At 41.2% G+C, this 19,285-nt stretch overlaps 1 protein-coding gene across 1 annotated transcript in view; it reads right to left on the minus strand.

The window, feature by feature from the left end:
• LOC122641575 (L-aminoadipate-semialdehyde dehydrogenase-phosphopantetheinyl transferase-like) overlaps positions 1-19,285 on the minus strand; it is a 48,875-nt gene that overhangs the window by 18,824 nt on the left and 10,766 nt on the right. Inside the window, exon 3 of the mRNA XM_043834852.1 lies at positions 18,431-18,675. Coding sequence (XP_043690787.1) covers positions 18,431-18,675 — 245 coding nt within the window. The remainder of the gene's footprint in view (positions 1-18,430; positions 18,676-19,285) is intronic.

The raw sequence follows: 19,285 nt of genomic DNA on the forward strand, positions 1-19,285 counted from the left end.
CCTATTTTTCTGTTTTGCTAACATGGTATCAGAGCTAAACCCTACTCTAATCTACGTTTCCAAAACCCACCTTCCTTCCATCATTTTTCCCTTCTCTTCTCTTTCCTTCGATCTCTTCTATCCTCTTCTTCTTGGTTCTTCTCCTTCACCTAAGGAGTTAGGGCAGCACTAATGAGGTGATCTTATGATCCAGTTGCTGCCCTCAAACCTACCTCTTTTTCTCCCCATGTTATAAACCCTTCTTCTACCCAATAGATGCTGCCTACTTCCTTGTGATATTGAAGTTTTCCAAGCTTTTGAAGATTCAGCCTCTACTACTTTCTGGGTTGATCTTCCCTTTGTTGGAGCTTCATCTGCAACCATCACCAGCATCCATCCATCTCTACAGGCTTTCTTTGAAGAACCCTAACCCCAAATCGATTTTCCCCTTCAGTTTTTTTTCAAAAACCCTGACCTACATCAATTTCTGGGATTAGGGCTACTTACTGCTGCTGTTATTTTCAGAACTGTTTTCAACCTCCAAGGAGGCCACTTGACCTTGCTCTCAGCCTCAGGTTCTGAGTTTTTTGGCCCCAACAAGTTTCCTTCCCTATTTGGATCGATTTCAACCTTTGGAGTTTCCTATCGATTCCATATTTGTTCTTCTTGGCTGGCTGCACCTTTCATTACTTCTTCAAGTTTAGTTGGCTGCAAGTATTACTGGCTCCGATACTTCTTCTGCAACTTCTGGTGGTGATGGACAGCCACAGACAGATTTCCTTCCCATTGCTGCTCCTATCAAGCTCGATGGTACCAACTACCTCAAGTGGTCTCGGACCACCTATTTCTCCTATTCATGGAAAGGGTTCCATTCACTTCTCTCCTACCCGTACAATAAATTCTGTTTTGCATGTTCCCCTTTTTTCTACTAATCTCCTTTCTATTAGTAGTCTGACCAAAGATTTAAACTACAAAACAACCTTCTTTCCCTCTCATTGTGTCATACAGGATCTGGTAATAGGCAACATGATTGGGGGTGGTAAGGTACATGGTGATCTCTACCTACTCGACACGGACTCGACTTCTCTTTTGTCCGCTTCACCTCTGGTTCATCAGTTACATTCAGTCACTTCTCCAGATTTCCATCTATGGGGCATTGTCGGCTTGGTCACCCTCCACTTCGAACTTTAGCTTTTTTGTTTCCTCATCTTGTCAAGGATTGTAAACCGAATGAGTTATTATGTAAGGCATGTGTTTTGGCCAAGCAGGCTCGTTCAACTTATTCTCCATTAAATAAAATAAGTGTTTCTCCATTTGCTTTAGTACATACTGATGTGTGGGGCCTTCCCATCATGTTTCAATTTCTGGCCATAGATGGTTTGTTTCCTTTATTGGCTGCTTTACTAGGACCACTACGTGATGTAGCACAAAGTGAGGTTTTTCGCTGTTTTCAGCACTTTCATCATATGGTTCAGACCCAGTTCAGTGCCACATTAAAAATTCTGAGGAGTGATAATGGCAGAGAATACATGGAGGGACAGTTCCAAAATTATTTGGTTGAAAATGGAATCATTCATCAGACCAACTGTGTCGATACTCCTACCCAAAATGGCATGGCTAAGAGAAAAAAACCGACATCTTCTTGAAGTGGCTCGAACCATTATGTTTGCATGGCTAGTTACTCCCCAATATTGGAGTGATGCTATCCTCACCGCTGCCTACCTCATCAACAGAATGCTTACCTGTGTACTTGATGGTTGTGCACCTATTGACCTTCTCCAAGGTTCTTCCTCTTTTGTGGTGCCTCCCAAAATATTTGGTTGTGTCTGTTATGCTTGCAACCATCACCCTCATGGCAAGCTGGATCCTAGGAGCATTCGGTATATCTTTTTGGGTTACTCTGCCATCCAAAAAGGATACAAGTGTTATCACCCGCCCACTCAGCGTACCTTTGTTACTATGGATATTGTCTTCCATGAATCCCTAGCGTATAATTCTCAGCCACCTCTTCAAGGGGAGCATGATCCAGGTTTTGAAGATGTGTCTGCTATCCTTCCGGCTCCTATTCAAGGGGAGCCTTCTTCTCCATAGCCTCCAACTTCAGTCTCTAGTTTGATTCCTATTCAGGGGGAGCGTAGACCCGTGAGTCAGATTCCTGTTGATAAAGTCTATACCCGGAACCACAAAAAACAAGTTGAGACTACCACTACTGTACCTCTTCTCCAATCGTCAGATCTTGATCCAGATCCAGACTCTGCTTCATTACCTGGTAAGGATTCTTCTCTTGACTTACCTATTGTTGTTCTTCGTATTCTCCATTACTTGAAGTCAGCTCCAGGAAAAAGGATTCTCCTATCTCCGCATGATCATCTTCGCATTGAGGCTTACACAGATGCTGACTGGGGTGGTAATCCTGACAGGAAATCCACTTCAGGTTATTGTACTTTTGTAGGAGGCAACCTTGTCACATGGTGAAGTAAAAAACAAAATATTGTGGCAAGATCCAGTGCTGAAGCTGAGTTTCGTGTTATGGCCCAGGGCATATGTGAACTTTTGTGGCTTCAGAGCTTACTCTAAGATATTAGTGGTCCTGTTCATCTTCCAATGATGTTGTACTGTGACAACAAAACAGCAATCAGCATTGCCCATAATCCAGTGCAACATGACCATACCAAGCATGTGAAGATTGACAAACACTTAATCAAGGAGAAGTTAGAGAGTGGCAGATTTGTAAACCTTTTGTGAAGTCCGATGATCAACTTGCTGATGTCTTCACCAAAGGGCTAAGTGGAAAGTTGATTCATCCTAGTTTAGTCATGTTCGGCATATACAATATCTATGCACCAACTTGAGGGGGAGTGTTGAGTTATGTAACCCAATAAGGGTACTTTGGGTATTTTCTCTGTTTTCCCCATAGCCAACATAATCGGCTATGCAGGGACATATTTGTAATTCTGCCCTCTTATTGAAAGCTATAAGTAAAGGGGTTGAGTGACCACATTACTCACTCAAAGCATTCTTATTTTCTATTTTGCTAACAGCATCGTTCCACTTTTCGCTATAGAAAGCGATGGGGTGGCCACCTTGATTAGGGATACCACCAACGCCAATGTGAGAAGCATCTGTGGCAGCCTCAAATATGCGATCAAAATCTAGTAGCTACAATACTGGAACCATGGTCATCTTACGCTTAATGAATTTAAAGGCTTTGGTAGCGGATAGAGTCCACTCGAACTTGCCCTTACTCTGCTTCATGCACACAGTGATGGGTGCCATGACAAAGCTGAATCCTCAAATGAAACGCCAGTAGGAAGATGTGAGGCAGTGAAAACTCTGAACTTCGGTGAGGGTCTTTGGTATAGGCCAATTAATGATGCTTTGGACCTCCGGATCAGCTTCTACACCCTTTGACGATACGATAAAACCAAGGCAACCTTGGGCAACATGAACAAACACTTTTTGAGGTTGATGTAGAGCTTTTCAGCTTGTAGCACTCGCATCATACGCCTCAAGTGGTCAAGTGGTCAAGGTGGTCCTCTTTTTCCCTGTTGTAAATCAAAATTTCATCAAAATAGACAACAAAAAACTTGCCTATAAAGGGACGCAATACCTACATCATAACTCTCATGAAGGTGCTAGGAGTATTGGAAAGGCCAAATGGCATGACCTTCCGCTCGTACAATCCATACTTCTTGTTACACCCGTGCCTAAAAACCTGTACTAATTTAAAATTTTGTTAATGTAGCGTAGCCTCGGCAGCCGCCTACACCATCGACCTATGGACTGCCACTGTCAAGCCGACATTCAAAATCATTAATCAAGTGCCGGAAGATGTTGTCGAAGAAAGGTTCATTAATCGGACGTGGGGCAGATTTGTGGATTGTGATAGGTTCGTTAAATACCCTCCATATGTTAGTGAGTGGAGTGAAGAGAGTAGAAGAAGATACTTGAGACCGACTTATAAAGATGCCCCTCCATGCATGTGTGAAGACTGTGTAGAAGAGAGGAGATTATTGCCGGCACTGTCTCCATATGCGTGAGGTGAGCCACTATTCACGGATTCTATGTTTTAAACATGAATAGTAACCTATAAATAAAATTAAACTAAATTAAATAGATGAGGGCCCCAACTGGCCCTAAGTGGGACCTACCCCTACTTAATGCTAACCTAAGCTAGGTCATTCTACTTTAAATAGTGGTTGGCATATAAGATTATAAGGGTTAACAAGTAAATTAATGAAGATTAGGTGAATAGTGTAGGGCACACAGCCAAACAGGCCCTAGTGCCTTTAGGACCTTAAATTAAAATCATTTCTCAGCATTTGGGGATTTTCTCCATTTCTTGAAAGCCCTAATCACTTTTGTCTTGTATTACTTTTGCGAGAACTATAATGACATAATACAAAGTTTCAGTCAATATAAATATCTAGTTATCACTAGATCTCCTTATTTATTGTTGTTATTATTATTTCTTATTCTCTTCTGCTGTATTGATTTACTGTGTTTTGAGGAACTGTGAATGGGAGTACTGCACTTATGATCCTGGAGGATTGATTGGGTGCCAATTGGCATCCGGTCACACCATGCCCTTGTTAACCGGGCCGGGGTGTGACAGTGGCTGCAGGGGAATGTTTCTAAATGTTGTCTGGTTCATGATCAGGATGGGTGTTATTGGTTGTCGATTGGACTGGTTGTATCTCTCCGTGGAGATATGGAATCAAAGCGCTGCTCCATCATGGTCATACGATCAGTCAACTGCTCCAACATGTCAATTACTTGTGCCCTGAAGTCTGGGTCTAGTTTGGAGTATTAAAGCTACCCTCACCCACGGCTCTGATACCAAATTAATGAGATCTTGCTTCATTCCTTGCAATAGAATCCTAATCCTCAATAAATAGGATTTGCAAAGAAGTGAAAACTGAAAATTTGAAGTCGGTTTAAGCATTATTTGTCCCTTATGATCAGAAACCAAATACCTTAAGGAATCCACCTGTTAAATTATGTACTCCAGAATACCGAGGGGGTTTTCTGGTCATTTGGGGTTTTATTTTATGTGTAGCCAACTCCCTTTGTAGAGTCGGCTACAGCAGGGTATTATTATCCATTGTACTTTGTTCCTAAGTTATAAATAAGAGGTTTGGGGTGATCATAAGATCATTCAAGCATTACACTCTCATTGTTATGTTAACATGGTATCAGAGCCAAACTACCTGATCTAGGTTACAAAGCAACCATCCTCTTCCATCATCTCTCTCTTCTTCCTCCTTTCTTGTTTTCTTCATTCCTTCCTTCCCTTGGTTCTCACCCTTCTTAAAGGGCAGCACTAATGAGGTGATAAATTGATCTAGTAGCTGCCCTCCACCTAACCTCCATTATATAGAAGTCTATTTGGATCGATAGCTGTTGGGTCCCTTCTGCGATTTTTTGGTGATCAGATTGGGTGATAATGTTTGATCTTACTACTGCTACCTCCAGAGTTGAAGGACAGACAAGGAATGACCATCTTCCTCTCGCGGCTGCCATTAAGCTGAATGGTACTAATTACCGGATGTGGTGCAGATCTACATATTTGACCATTGCTAGTCGTGGTCTTACTGGACATCTCACTGGAACTACTGTGAAACCAGTTGATGAGGGCCCTCTTCAGGATCGATGGGTTCCCAATGATGCTATGGTTATGTCTTTCTTGATGCACCCCATGCAACCGGAGCTTTCTAGTGGCTATTTACTTCTTGATACAGCCACCCAAATATGGACTGGTGCAAAGGAAACCTACGGGCAGGTGGGGAATGATGCTCAGGTATATAAAATACGTAAGAAGCTTCCTGACACTATACAAAAGGACTTAACCATCTCACAGTACTATGCTGCCCTTAGGAGTTTATGGCAACAACTGGACCATTATTCTAATTATCAACCTACCAATGCAACCGACATTGCTGCCTATTGCAAGCATGTGGATAAAATACGGGTGTATGACTTTCTTGCTGGTTTGACTGTTGAATACGATCAGATTCATGTTCAAGTGCTGAGTAGGTCTCCTTTTCCCACCTTGGAACAGTCCCATGCCTTGGTTCATACTGAAGAGAGCTGCCGTGCTGCTATGTTACATTCTCCAACTGAGAGATCTGCTCTCCAAACCGGATCTAGTTCTATGTTATTTGATGGGTCTCCATGCACTGCTGCTGATTCTACCAAGGAGGTGGTAAAATGTGAACATTGCAACAAACCCTATCATACCAAAGCCACCTGCTGACTATGAGGCTAAACGTGGTCGTGGAAATTTTAAAAAACAAGGCTAATCACACTGAAGCTGTTACCACCACTCCCACTTATGAACTTAATCTCTCCTAGGAAGAACTATAGGCTTTTTGTCGTATGTTAAAGGCTTCCGCTGCTTCTACTACATCAACTCCTACTAAATCTTCCACCCTATCAAGTTCCAATTTCGCCCGTTCAGGTATTTCATTTGTGGGCCATTATGCATCGGTAGTTTCCAGTCCATGAATTATAGACTTTGGTGCCACTGATCATATGATTGGATCCTCCAGCCTTTTCCACAAATATTCTCCCAATTCTGGTCAGAACAAAGTTAGAGTAGCCGATGATTCCCTATCCTCTGTTTTAGGAAAAGGCTCCATCCATTGCTCCCCTTCCATTACTTTATCTTCCATTTTGCATATTCCTCACTTTATTACTAATCTTCTTTCCATTTGTAGTCTTACTCAAGATTTGAATTGCAAAGTAACTTTGTTTTCGTCCCATTGTGTTTTTCAGGATCTAGTAATGGGGAAGACGATTGGATGTGGCAGATTGCATGGTGGATTGTACCTGCTTGATGATGGTTGTTCTCTAGCTGCATTACCATCTCAACTGTATCAGAATTCCTCGATCTCCTCTGAATTACAATAATGGCAATCTCGCTTAGGTCACCCCCCCCCAGTAGGGACTTTATCTCTTTTATTTCCAGCACTAGTTAAGCAATGTAATAAGGATGATTTTTTTGTGAGGCTTGTGTTCTAGCTAAACAGACTCGTTCAACTTATTCTATTTCTAGTAAAAGAAGTATTTCTCTTTTTAATCTGGTTCATACTGATGTGTGGGGTCCTAGTCGAAAGCCTTCTCTTTCTGGCCATCGTTGGTTTGTTTCCTTATTGACTGTCACTCTAGGAATACATGGGTATATATGATGCACAATAAAAGTGAAGTTTTTTCTTGTTTTCAACACTTTTATAAATTGGTTCAGACCTAGTTCAATGCCACCCTCAAAATCCTGAGTGACAATGACAAGGAATATATGGAACGTCAGTTTCAAAAATACCTTGTTGCCCATGGGATTATTCACCAGACCAGTTGTGTCGATACACCAGCCCAAAATGGAGTAGCAGAAAGGAAAATTTGCCACTTATTGGAAGTGGCTAGGACACTTATGTTTTCCCATCATGTTCCCACACAATATTGGGGGGATGCTGTCCTCACAGCAGCTTACCTCATTAATAGGATGCCCACTCGGGTCCTTGACTCTCGTACACCAACTTAACTTTTACATGGCTCCTCCTCCTTTGTTGTTCCCCCTAAGGTCTTTGGCTATGTCTGTTATGCTAAGGATACTCAATCCCCTGGTAAACTTGAGCCTCGTGGGCTCCGTTGTATTTTTTTGGGCTACTCTGCAACCCAGAAAGGATACAAGTGTTACTATCCTCCCACCAGACGTGCTTTGGTGAGTATGGATGTTATTTTCCATGAGGCCTTATCCTATTATTCATCACTACCTCTTCAGGGGGAGAATTTTAGTGAAGATGTAGTGACTCTAGAGGTTCCTCTTCCTCTTCCTCATGTCCAACATGTGTCTGCCCCTGATCCTTCAGCTCCACCTATTGCTGCCCCACCTACTCCTGCCCCTCTCTCTATCTCGAGTGAAGGGGATCCTATATAGGGAGAGCCTATAGATGAAGGTCTTGTTCAAGGGGAGCTCACTTCAGTTCAAAAAACCATTGGTGAATTTCCGAGGAGAATTGATAATTCTAATATTCAAGTCTATCAGAAGAGTCGTACTAGAAGCAAGCAGCTTCAATCCATTGAAGCAACAGTACCCATCCAGTTACCAACCCTAGATCCAGAGCCTATTTCTTCATCCGGTAAGATCCCTTCTCCTGAGTTACCTATTGCCCTTCACAAAGGTCCTAGGACTTGTACTCAGCACCCCATCTCTCATGTTGTTTCTTATGACTCTCTTTCTCCATATTTCCATGCATTTGTTTCTTCTCTTTCTTCTATTCGTAGTCCGCAGAATTGGTAGGAAATTTTAACAGATGGAAAGTGGAACACAGCAATGATGGAAGAAAAGAAAGCCTTACAAAAAACGATACATGGGAACTTGTGGATCTTCCTCTAGGGAAAAGACCAATAGGATGTAAGTGGGTATTTATGGTAAAGAAGAAAGTGGATGGTACTGTGGATAGATATAAGGCACGACTTGTGGCCAAGGGATTCATCCAAACATATGGAATTGATTATCAGGAGACCTTTGCCACAGTTGCCAAACTCAACACTATCAGAGTATTATTGTCTTGTGATGTAAATCTGGGATGGGATCTGCAACAATTGGATATGAAGAATGCGTTCCTCCATGATGAGCTCGATGAGGAGGTATACATGGATATTCCACTAGGTTTCTCATGTGACAAAACCCAAGGCAAGGTTTGCAAATTGAAGCGGGTACTTTATGGGCTGAAGCAGTCACCTCAAGAGTGGTTTGGGAGGTTTCACAAGGCTATCATTTTTGTGGGATATAAACAGAGTAATGTCGATCATACTCTGTTTATCAAAAGGATGGATGATAAGATTACCATTCTCATAGTCTATGTTGATGACATTATGGTGACTGTAAATGATTGTGATGAGGTCAGTCGGCTGATTAGGTTTCTTGGACAGGAATTCGAAATTAAGGATCTGAGCTTGGAATTGAAGTTGCCCGATCTTCAAAGGGCATCTTTCTCTCTCAAAGGAAGTATATCCTGGATTTGATGTCTGAGATTGGGTTATTAGGCTGGCATCCTTCTGATACACCTATAAATGGTAATGTGCGGCTCAAAGAGGAGGGTGAACCTGTTGATAAGGGTCGATATCAGCGTTTGGTAGGGAAGCTGATTTATCTTTCACATACGCGTCCTGACATTGCTATAGCGATGAGTCTTGTGAGTCAGTTTATGCATGATCCCTACTCTTCTCATATGGAGGTTGTTCTTCATATTTTTCGTTACTTGAAATCAGCTCCAGGGAAAGGGATTCTTCTGTCTCCTCATGATCACCTGTGGATAGAGGCCTATACAGACGTTCATTGGGCTGGTTCTCCTGACAAAAGGTCTATCTCTGGCTATTGTACCTTTGTAGGTGGGAATCTTGTCACTTGGCGCAGTAAGAAACAGAATGTGGTTGCTCATTCTAGTGCTAAAGCAGAATTCCGTGCTATTGCACAAGGTATCTGTGAGTTGTTATGGCCATGGTATAAAATCTAGCGAAATATCTGCGATATATCGCCATATTTCGTGAATCTCGATATGTCCGAGATACGAAACACTTCCGAAACATAAAAATACAATATCTCGTCGATATATCGTGATATATCGACGATATATCGTGGATCTCACGATATATCGCGAGATATTGTAAAAGTGACAAATAGTGTCACATTAAGAGCCTTATAATTCCATATTTCGCAGCTCTTGGTCGATATTTCGATCGAGAGCTGCTGAAATTCAAATTTTCTCTCTTCTTCCTCCCTTCCAAGCCTCATCCAAGCATTGTTGAAGCTCCTTGTCGCCGGGAAGACGTCGGAGGGTCATCTAAGCTCATCATCCAAGCCTATTTTCATTATTTAAGGTAAATTCTATTTCTCTAAAACTATTTTTTTTTTAAAAATTTTGTACAAATGTTGTTGGATGTTGATGATATTAATATATGTTAGACACCGGAGGCCGATCTACAGCCTCACGGTGTCGAAATTTTTTTCCCATATGTATTTTTTTTATTTTTTTTCTGGTTTTAAAAATTCATTTTCCTACAACTAAAATAGGAAATAATTAGGGGTAATATGACTTGGATGGTAATGAATTAAATATATGTTAGACACCAATGGCCGATCTACGGCTTCACAGTGTCGGATTTATTTTTCTGCTCTTAAATAATTCTTTTAATTTTCAAAAATTAAGAAAAATATATAAAAAATTAAAAAAACAGAAATAAATAAGGAAAAATATGAGTTTTAAGTTTAAAAAATAATGAAAAAATATAAAAGTTATTTCTATATGTTTTGAGATGCATTACATGTATATTATGTTTACTAATTTTTGGTTTTGTTGTGTTAGGTCAATACTTATATTAACATTATATATAAAAAATTGGTTTTAATTATGTGAAAAATATAAGGGTTAAGGGAAAAATATTAAATGACTATACAAGTGTATTAGTAACCTAAAAGCGTCAATTGAAGTGCATCTACATTAAGTTTTTTAATTATTTGTGTTACTTACATTGCAGTAAACAAGTATCATTATGGCGGATCGTGATAGACAACGTGCGAGGGGCAAGCAAAAGGTTGGGGAAAGTAGTCAACAAAGGGGGCGGAGGGAAGAAAGAGAACAGAGGGAACAAGAGAGACCAGCCAGCCAGCATAGGGGTGACATTGCATGGTTACATGGTACTCCCATTGATGGGGATAAGAGAAAATCTATATGTAACTATTGTCACAAGCAATTTATGGGAGGTGGGTCCAGTAGACTTAAACAACATCAGACTGGAGGATCTAAAGATGTTGTAGGTTGTCATATGGTCCCTACTGAAGTAGCCAGGGAGATTGGTGATAGTTTGAGGGGAAGAAAGAAGAGGAAGGCTGACAAGCAAAGGATAAGAGAACAACTTGAGGATACAGTGAGAAGTTCAATGGGAGGAGGAAGACGATACAATGATGATGATGACATTGCAGTACCTGATGACATACAAACAGCAGAGGAGGCTAGGGATTTTAGGCGGACTGTTTCAAGGAGCAGAGTAAGTTTTCAAGATGATCAGCAGAGACAAAGAGTAGGGGGTAGTGGAGGAGAGCCGCGTTACGGAGGTCCTAGAACTTTGAATCCTTTTAAAAGATCACAAAGTGTGAGGGCAACCCCAACACCTCTACCAGTACCAGTACCACCATCAACATCTGATCCTAAATTGCATAAGAAGAAAGGAAGCAGTCAACCCAAAATCAAAGGAGCATGGAATGGGATGAAGGGATTGGTTAAAGAATCAATAGCTAAGTGGATGCTATACCATACCATCCCAAAGAACATCGCACAAGGCCCCCATTATGATACCATGATAGATACCATTGCAGAGGCCGGCCCAGGATTCAAGGGCCCCACCCCATATGAGGTAATGAATGTTTATCTACCTCAACAAAAGAGTGAGATTGATGAGTACATTAGTGAGATGAGGAATATGTGGGAGACATATGGGGTGACTATAATGGCAGATGGATGGACTGGGCCTACAAGAAAGTCCATCATCAATTTCATGGTTTATTGTGATGGGAGGACAGTGTTCCTCAAATCTGTGGATGCATCCAAAGAGATAAAGGATGCAAAATATATTTACAGATTGTTAAAGGAAGTAGTGGAAAAAGATGTGGGTATTGAGAATGTTGTCCAGATTGTAACGGACAATGGAAGTAACTTCAAGCTGGCCGGTGAGAAAATGATGAACAATAGTAAGTACCGGCTCTTCTGGACTCCTTGTGCAGCCCATTGCATTGACTTAATGCTAAAAGATATGGGAAAGTTAAAGTTGGTGAAGACTGTGGTTGAAAGTGCAAGACAAGTCACCAACTTTGTATACAACCACTCCTATGCACTCAATCTATTGAGGGAAAAAATGTGGGGGTGACTTGGTTAGGCCTGGCATCACAAGATTTGCCACCAACTACATTGCTCTCAAAAGCATTGAGACAAAGAAGGCCGGGCTGAGAAGCATGTTTGCTTCTGAGGAGTGGTTTGAATGGAAGGGTTCCAAGACTGCAAATAGGAGGGAAGCACAAACAACGATGTCATCTGAGGACTTCTGGACCAAACTAAGCAAAGTGGTGAAAGTTTTAGAGCCAGTAGTTAAAGTTCTACACGTTGCTGACTCCGCTCTGAAGGGCCCAACCATGCCAGTCCTATATCGCAATAGACTTGATGAAAGATAGTGTCTATAGTGTGGCTCCTCACGATGAGCAAACACCTCTTAGATATCATAAATGCTCATTGGGAGAATCAACTTATGCATCCACCGCATAAATGGTGAGTAAATTTGTTTTATGTTTACTAATTCATAGTATTATTATTTACTAATTACCTATGCATTTGACAATACCTCTATTCTATATGTCATATTTCAGCATACTACTTGAACCCTAAGTATCAATATAACAATAGGCTTGGGTTGGAAACTCGACTTATTGATCTTTGTGAAACAAGTAGTGAAGAAGTTGGAGCCGGATGGTGCGCTCTACAAGCAATTTGCAACAATGAAGTGAGTTCATTTGGAAGCTCAACTTATTCATGCTTTCAAATAAGTAGTGAAGAAGTACTTACTAATTTTCCACATGGGTGTAGATCAAGGTATTTAGGGATGCATTGGGAAGTTTTGGAACTGAGGCTGCGATACAAGGCAGAGCACGTGGTGATGCTGGTAATTCTTTTAAGTTTTAAATTACATATGTATTGAAATTTGAAAGTTGAAAGTTGAAACAGCATTTGACACATGTCTTTTTTGTTGTAAACTTGTAATGCAGCTGAATGGTGGGTGTTGTATGGGGAATCGGTTGAAAACTTAAGAAGAATAGCAATTAAAGTCCTTGCCCAAACATGTTCTGCATCTGGTTGTGAGAGGAACTGGAGTACCTTTGCACTCATCCACTCCAAGAGGCGCAACAGATTGGGGTCTCAACGTTTATCTGACATGGTGTATGTGCACTACAACTTGAGGTTGAAACTGCAACACATACGCATGGGACATGTGGGACAGAGGGGCACCATTGATCTAGCTGACATCTTTCAAGTTGACTCAGACGATGAGGACCCTATTGTGGATTGGGTGAGGGATAGAGGTGAGCCAGTGTTGGATGAGGAGGGAGGTAGGCCCGACCCCATGATAGCTTCTGAGATTGGTGCTGATGTGGACGAGTATATGGCTGACGAGGGTCAGATACATGCAAGGGAAGCCTCACCTATACCATTCCAGCCCACTGGTGGCAATGTTGCTGATGATAAAGACTGGTCTAAGTCCTCAAATGATGATGATGATGATGGTGATGATGGTGATGCTGGTGGTGGTGATGGTGATGCTGGTGGTGGTGATGTTGGTGGTGGTGATGCTGGTGAAGAATTTGACAGCATGTGAGAGCGTTATGTGGTAGGCCAGGAGGCCCAGGATATGGCACCTGTAGAGCCACTCCGATTCACTGGAGAGACACAGTTTGATCATGCCACACAAGATACGGACCACGGAGCACGTGCCCCCGCACCCCCACCCTCGAGAGGCCCCCTACATACATACAACAGGAAGCGTAGGGGTCGACAAACACAGTTGCAACTTGATCACATGGACATTGATAACCTATCTAGCTCTGTTGGTGGTTTGAGTATGGGTGATAGGGAGGGAGGACCGACTGGACATTGGCGTGCCCCATCTTTTGACGCACATGCCACTCCATTGGCATCGGATTATGGTGCATCACAACCTTACGGTGGATATGGATATGGATCATCATCATATGGGCAGTTTAGTGGGGTAGGGGACTATGACTACCAATCCCAATCCCAGGGACATACTGGATCATCTTTTGTAGATAACATCTTTGCATACCCTAGCGGACCTAGCTACCAACCTCACCAGCCATACATGCAGCCAATGCCATCGCCTCTTGCGCCGGCACCAACATCATATCATAGTGGATCATCTTCTTCACGGACTGGATCGATTGGTAACCCTAGTTTATATCCTAGGATAGGTTACCTATAGTATGTTGATGATTCCATTTACGTGACACTTGTGGATGACTACACTCGTTTCTTCTCCGATTCTATACCGTGGTCCACATATGTCCTTCAAACAGAGAGCAATGGACGTCGACTCAGAGGCATGAGTGGGATTGATCCAGGGGAGGCACAAGAACTACTATTAGCGAGTTTAGCACTTGTAATTTGTAACTTAAGTTGTGATTTCATTAATCCATGTGTATTTAACTATTTATACATTAGGGTCGGCGACCGTATGTCAATCAAGGGTGCAAGCCCAAAACACCAATTTGAATTCACATTTTTACAATTTTATGGTTTAAATGTGTTTATTAAGCTTAAATAAGGCTGTCCATGAAGTTTCAGGCCTAGATATGGCCAAATACCCCCCGAGATGAACCCCCGAAATATTGCAGAAAAAATGCAATATCTCGGGCATATTTCGCGATATCTCGGATATTTCGGATATCTCGGTAGGCCCGAGATACCGATATATCGCGAGATATAGTACTATGGTTATGGCTCAAGGGTTTACTATAAGACCTTGGTGTTCCTGTTCGTCTTCCTATGATGTTATATTGTGACAACAAGGCAGTAACTAGTATTGCTCATAATCTGGTACAGCATGATCGTACCAAACACGCTGAGATTTGCAGGCACTTTATCAAAAAAAAGTTACAAGCAGGACTGGTTTGTGTTCCGTTTGTGAAATCTGGTGATCAACTAGCTGATATCTTCACGAAGGGACTGACTGGCCGATTGTTTCATCCTATTCTGGTCAAGTTGGGCAAGTTTGACATCTATGCTCCAACTTGAGGAGTGTTAAATTATGTACTCTAGAATACCGCCACAGTATTCTGGTCATTTGGGGTTTTATTTTATGTGTAGTCGACTCCCATTGTAGAGTCGGCTACAACAGAGTATTATTGTCCATTGTAATTTGTTCCTAAATTATAAACAAGAGGCGTGTGGTAATCATAAGATCATTCAAGCATTACACTCTCATTGTTCTGTTAACACCACCAAAACAACAACAAACTACCAGCACAACTTAAAAACAAACAGGTGGATAAATTCAGGGAAAAATAAATTGCAAGAACAAAAGAAGAAAAAGATAAGAGGGATACAACCAAGGATTCTCACCAATGCTTAGGTTAGCATCTCACCAAACAACCCAACTTCTCATTAGGCTCCACTACATCTCACAACTATTCTCATAAAACCAGAAATTTTCATTCAACTTTTTAATTTACTTAAAAATGCTTATATGCAGCCCTTTAAAGAATGGTTGGGAGGATTTTGGACTCTCATTGGGACTTTCTCCTAGACCCTTTGATCATTTAACAAACTACACATTTTTACGGACTTACACAACCATCGATGAACTGACTTACATTTTCAAGGACTTACACAAACATCATTGCACTGACTTATTGTCGGAAATAATATCATCTAAGAATTTAGATAATAATTGTAATTAACTAGATAAAGCTTCTCTAATTCTGCACAGATGCACTAATTACTTTTGACCCTTCTTTGACCAAGACTTGACTGGATTAATTAGGACTGTTATGGGTGAACCAGAAAAAACCCAGACCTGATTGGTCTGGCTTGAACTAACTGAACCTAGTTCGATTGAACCAGAACAGGATCATGTAAGGAATGGCAGGCTAAGGAAGAGGCCTGGTTCCTCCCTTCATACAATGGCACTGCTTGGAATAGAACTTATCTACATCAAATCTCCCTTCTAATCTCTTGCCATAACCCCAACTTGAATTGAGACAGAAACTGAATATCATTCAGTTCGATTCCCATCCATGAAAAGAGAGTCAAACTGTCACATATACTCGGCTAAAGAGACTGTGCCTTGTCATAGGGAATCTAGTTGGTCATAGTCGTGCCCGGAAAGTCTGAAGGAGTTACTTGCTCTTCAACTCTCCTTTCATCTCATCCCACATGATAAGTGTCGTACCTCATATCCGTAACTTCCACTCTTGGGTATTCCACCACTCCCTTGCTGGTCCAATCAACTTGGCTCAAGCTAACTTCAGTTTTCTCGGCTCTGTCAAGTTTTACCAGTCAAAATAATCATCCAAAGAGATTAGCCAGTCGTAGAATACTGTAGGTCAAATTTCCCACTGTATTCCTTCAACTCTAGATTACCTTTTCGGTATCGTCAGTATGCCAATTAAGTACACCATTAAAAAAAGGGACGTACCCAGTGCCCGAGGTTCCTGCCACTGCAGGGTTTGGGGAGGGTCATAAGTACACCATAACTACCTTCAAAATAAACTCGCATGAGGTCCTTAAAAGAAGGTTGACACGTAGGAATCCCCTGTGGCCCTCTACCCATAAATCTCATTGTATTAGTAGTTCAATGGGATGGTAATCCTTCATTAGGTCTGGGATGCTCAGAATTATCAGATGTAGGGGGAGGATTAAATTCAAATTTGCTCATAGCAGTCATGCAGTCTGATAATGGCTATCCAATCACCCAAAGGCTGGGATTAAAACCAATAAAAGAATCTATAACCACAGGTAATCATGGGCCAAACGGAGAAAACCAATAACCAAGTCCAAAAGTGATCAGATTTACTCCAAACCCTAACTGAATTGACATTTAAGGAGGAATATCGACTCTTCAAACTTGAATGCAAATACAATGGTCAGATTTTAAAACCTGAGTCACAAAAATAGCCAGTCATCAAAATAGTAACTAGATTTAGCAATTAACAAAAAAACAGCAAGTAGCAATCAAGAAATAGCAAGTCAAACCTAATTAGAAACAAAGATCAGATTTGGAAAATTGAAACTAAGATAAACACAAAATAGCAAGTAAGTTCAGTAAATAGAAACCCAAGGTAGAAGTAAGGCTATAACAGCACTCAGAGATGGGCAGTGATATGCCAACAGAGTTTGAGATCGATGGACTAAGAAGAAGACTATATCGGCTCTAGAAATCAGGTCTGAAAACTGAAGAGAAAACTAACAGCAGCTAGTTAACAGATTTACAAGTAAGGTAGAACAAAAAGAAACTAAAATTGATACACATGGGAAGGAGGAAATTAGAAAACTGACCTTGAATGGTTGGAGAAGAATGATATGAACTAGGCGTCTCACCTAGAACTTGACTAGCATCTCACCAGTCCAACTTGGCATCCCACCAAGGTTGCTGCTGCATCTCACAGGAGGTCTCTGTATCTCACAGAAGAAATCAAGTATAAGGCTGAAGTATAAGACTTAGCTGCATATAAAATGCATTTAAGAATTGTCAAGGCATCGCCTTGACAACTAGGGTCACCTTGTTGGTGTCGCCTTGCATCCAGGCCCCCTCCAACACCTTGGGTCACCTAGACGCTATGACAAGTACGGTATTTAGGTAAGAAGTTTTTTTTTTTTTTTTGGGGGGGGGGGAGGAGGGGGTAGGAGTCCAGCACACATTCACGTATGTGAGCGTACGAGAACAGCTCCCAGCTGTACAGATGGAATCCACTTTGTGGGAACCACATGGATGGATTCCATCTGAACAGCTGGGAGCCGTTCTCGTACGCTCACGTATGTGAATGTGAGCCCAACTCAAGGGGGTAGAGGACCATATAAATAATTAATTCTCTAATGTGTATACCATTGACAGCATGGTACCCTAAATGGTTTTTTCAAAAACTTTTCGCCTCCACCATCTGGCGACGAAGTTCCATATGCCGGCAGTTTTATTGCTTCACTCCGTCAAAATTGATGAGAACTTAGGCACGCTTGTGACTACATGTGTGTAGTCACAATCGAAAGAGAGAGAGCATGCTCTCATGTCAGAATGTAGCCACATATGGCTATGGCTGTATGAGGATGCATAAATATAAGAAAATGATCACCAAAGATGATAATATGATTTCATAAGACTACAAAAAGAACAATGTGAAGGAAAATAGCATCCAATCAAATCATGTCATTTAGATACAGAAACTTAGCATGGAGAAGCAGGGATTGAATAAAAGACAAGCAGAAGAACAATCGAGAGAGAGATAGCATGCTATCATGTCATGTTGTGTAAACATGTATGGATATGCTGACACAGCTAGTGGACAGGAACCAAGGAAAATTATTACAAAACTGTCTTTCGTGCGGGTCAAAGTAACCCAATTGGATGGTATTTGTGAAATGAACTTTGCAATTAATGTTATATCTGACATTCTGACCCAATAAAATTTCTGGTCTCTCATAAACAATTATAAATCCATGCATGTATGCAAATATTCGGCACTAGAACTACAGTTGTGAATTTTAACAAGAACAATAGGAATGACCAGTTTCAAGAGTTCAGAATTCAGCAAAGAACTGTCATGATGGGTAAACAAAAACTTCTAAATAAATCTAGTAACTCCTCAGAAACCATGTGGACAAAAGTACAACCATACCTGTAAAACTCACCCAACATTAGATCGCTAGTACCAGCGCTGATGATACTATCCCACTCTAACCTTGAAAGGTAAGGTGAAAAGTTCGCAAGGTATTCAGGAGGTGTTTCTTTCCTAGGAATGAAATGAGAAACGATATCCAAACCCACAATGCAGAGTGGTTCAGATGCTATTCCCACGTAGTCTCCATGATGGGATACATTGAAATTGAAATTGGGGAATTCCGAGTTTTCTTTAACAGATTCCTACAAAACAATGAGAATACAAATACTATCGTAAATATAATTATGCTTTATGTCATGGTTTTGAGTCTGTGAGTGGTGACTTCATACAAGGAATGCTCAAGGTTAGAACCATCTCCAGTCTACCCCGCCCAGGACTCTGCCTACTCATACCAGATTACCAGGTCATGGTCCTCTTTATTGAGAAGCAAGGCATTAGCATTGACAGCAAAATATATTAGAATGCTATACATATACAATTCATTGTCCTCTCATCAACCCTAAACCAGCTAGAAGAGTTGCAGAACATTGTACAAAATTCTACCGAAGAGCGGAAAAATATATGAATGCCCAACCCTGATGAACTGCAAACCCATTAGAATTAAAGGACCAATTGCTGTGGCTGTTAGTTTGGGATGCCATAAAGGGAAAATATAACAGGATGCTTAACCATAAATCATAGGGTCTTTAGAGACTAGAAAAATACCCACCAAATTGAAGATATTTGTCATGATGTCAATGTTTCTAAGAAGTCATCTTGGTATTGGATCTGCTCTTCTGTTAGCATGAACATGAATAGTGTCAATGTTTCTAAGAAATCGTCATGGTATTGGATCCACTCTACTGTTAACAT

The sequence above is a fragment of the Telopea speciosissima genome, chromosome 10, assembly GCF_018873765.1.
Source record: "Telopea speciosissima isolate NSW1024214 ecotype Mountain lineage chromosome 10, Tspe_v1, whole genome shotgun sequence".
NCBI lineage: Eukaryota > Viridiplantae > Streptophyta > Magnoliopsida > Proteales > Proteaceae > Telopea > Telopea speciosissima.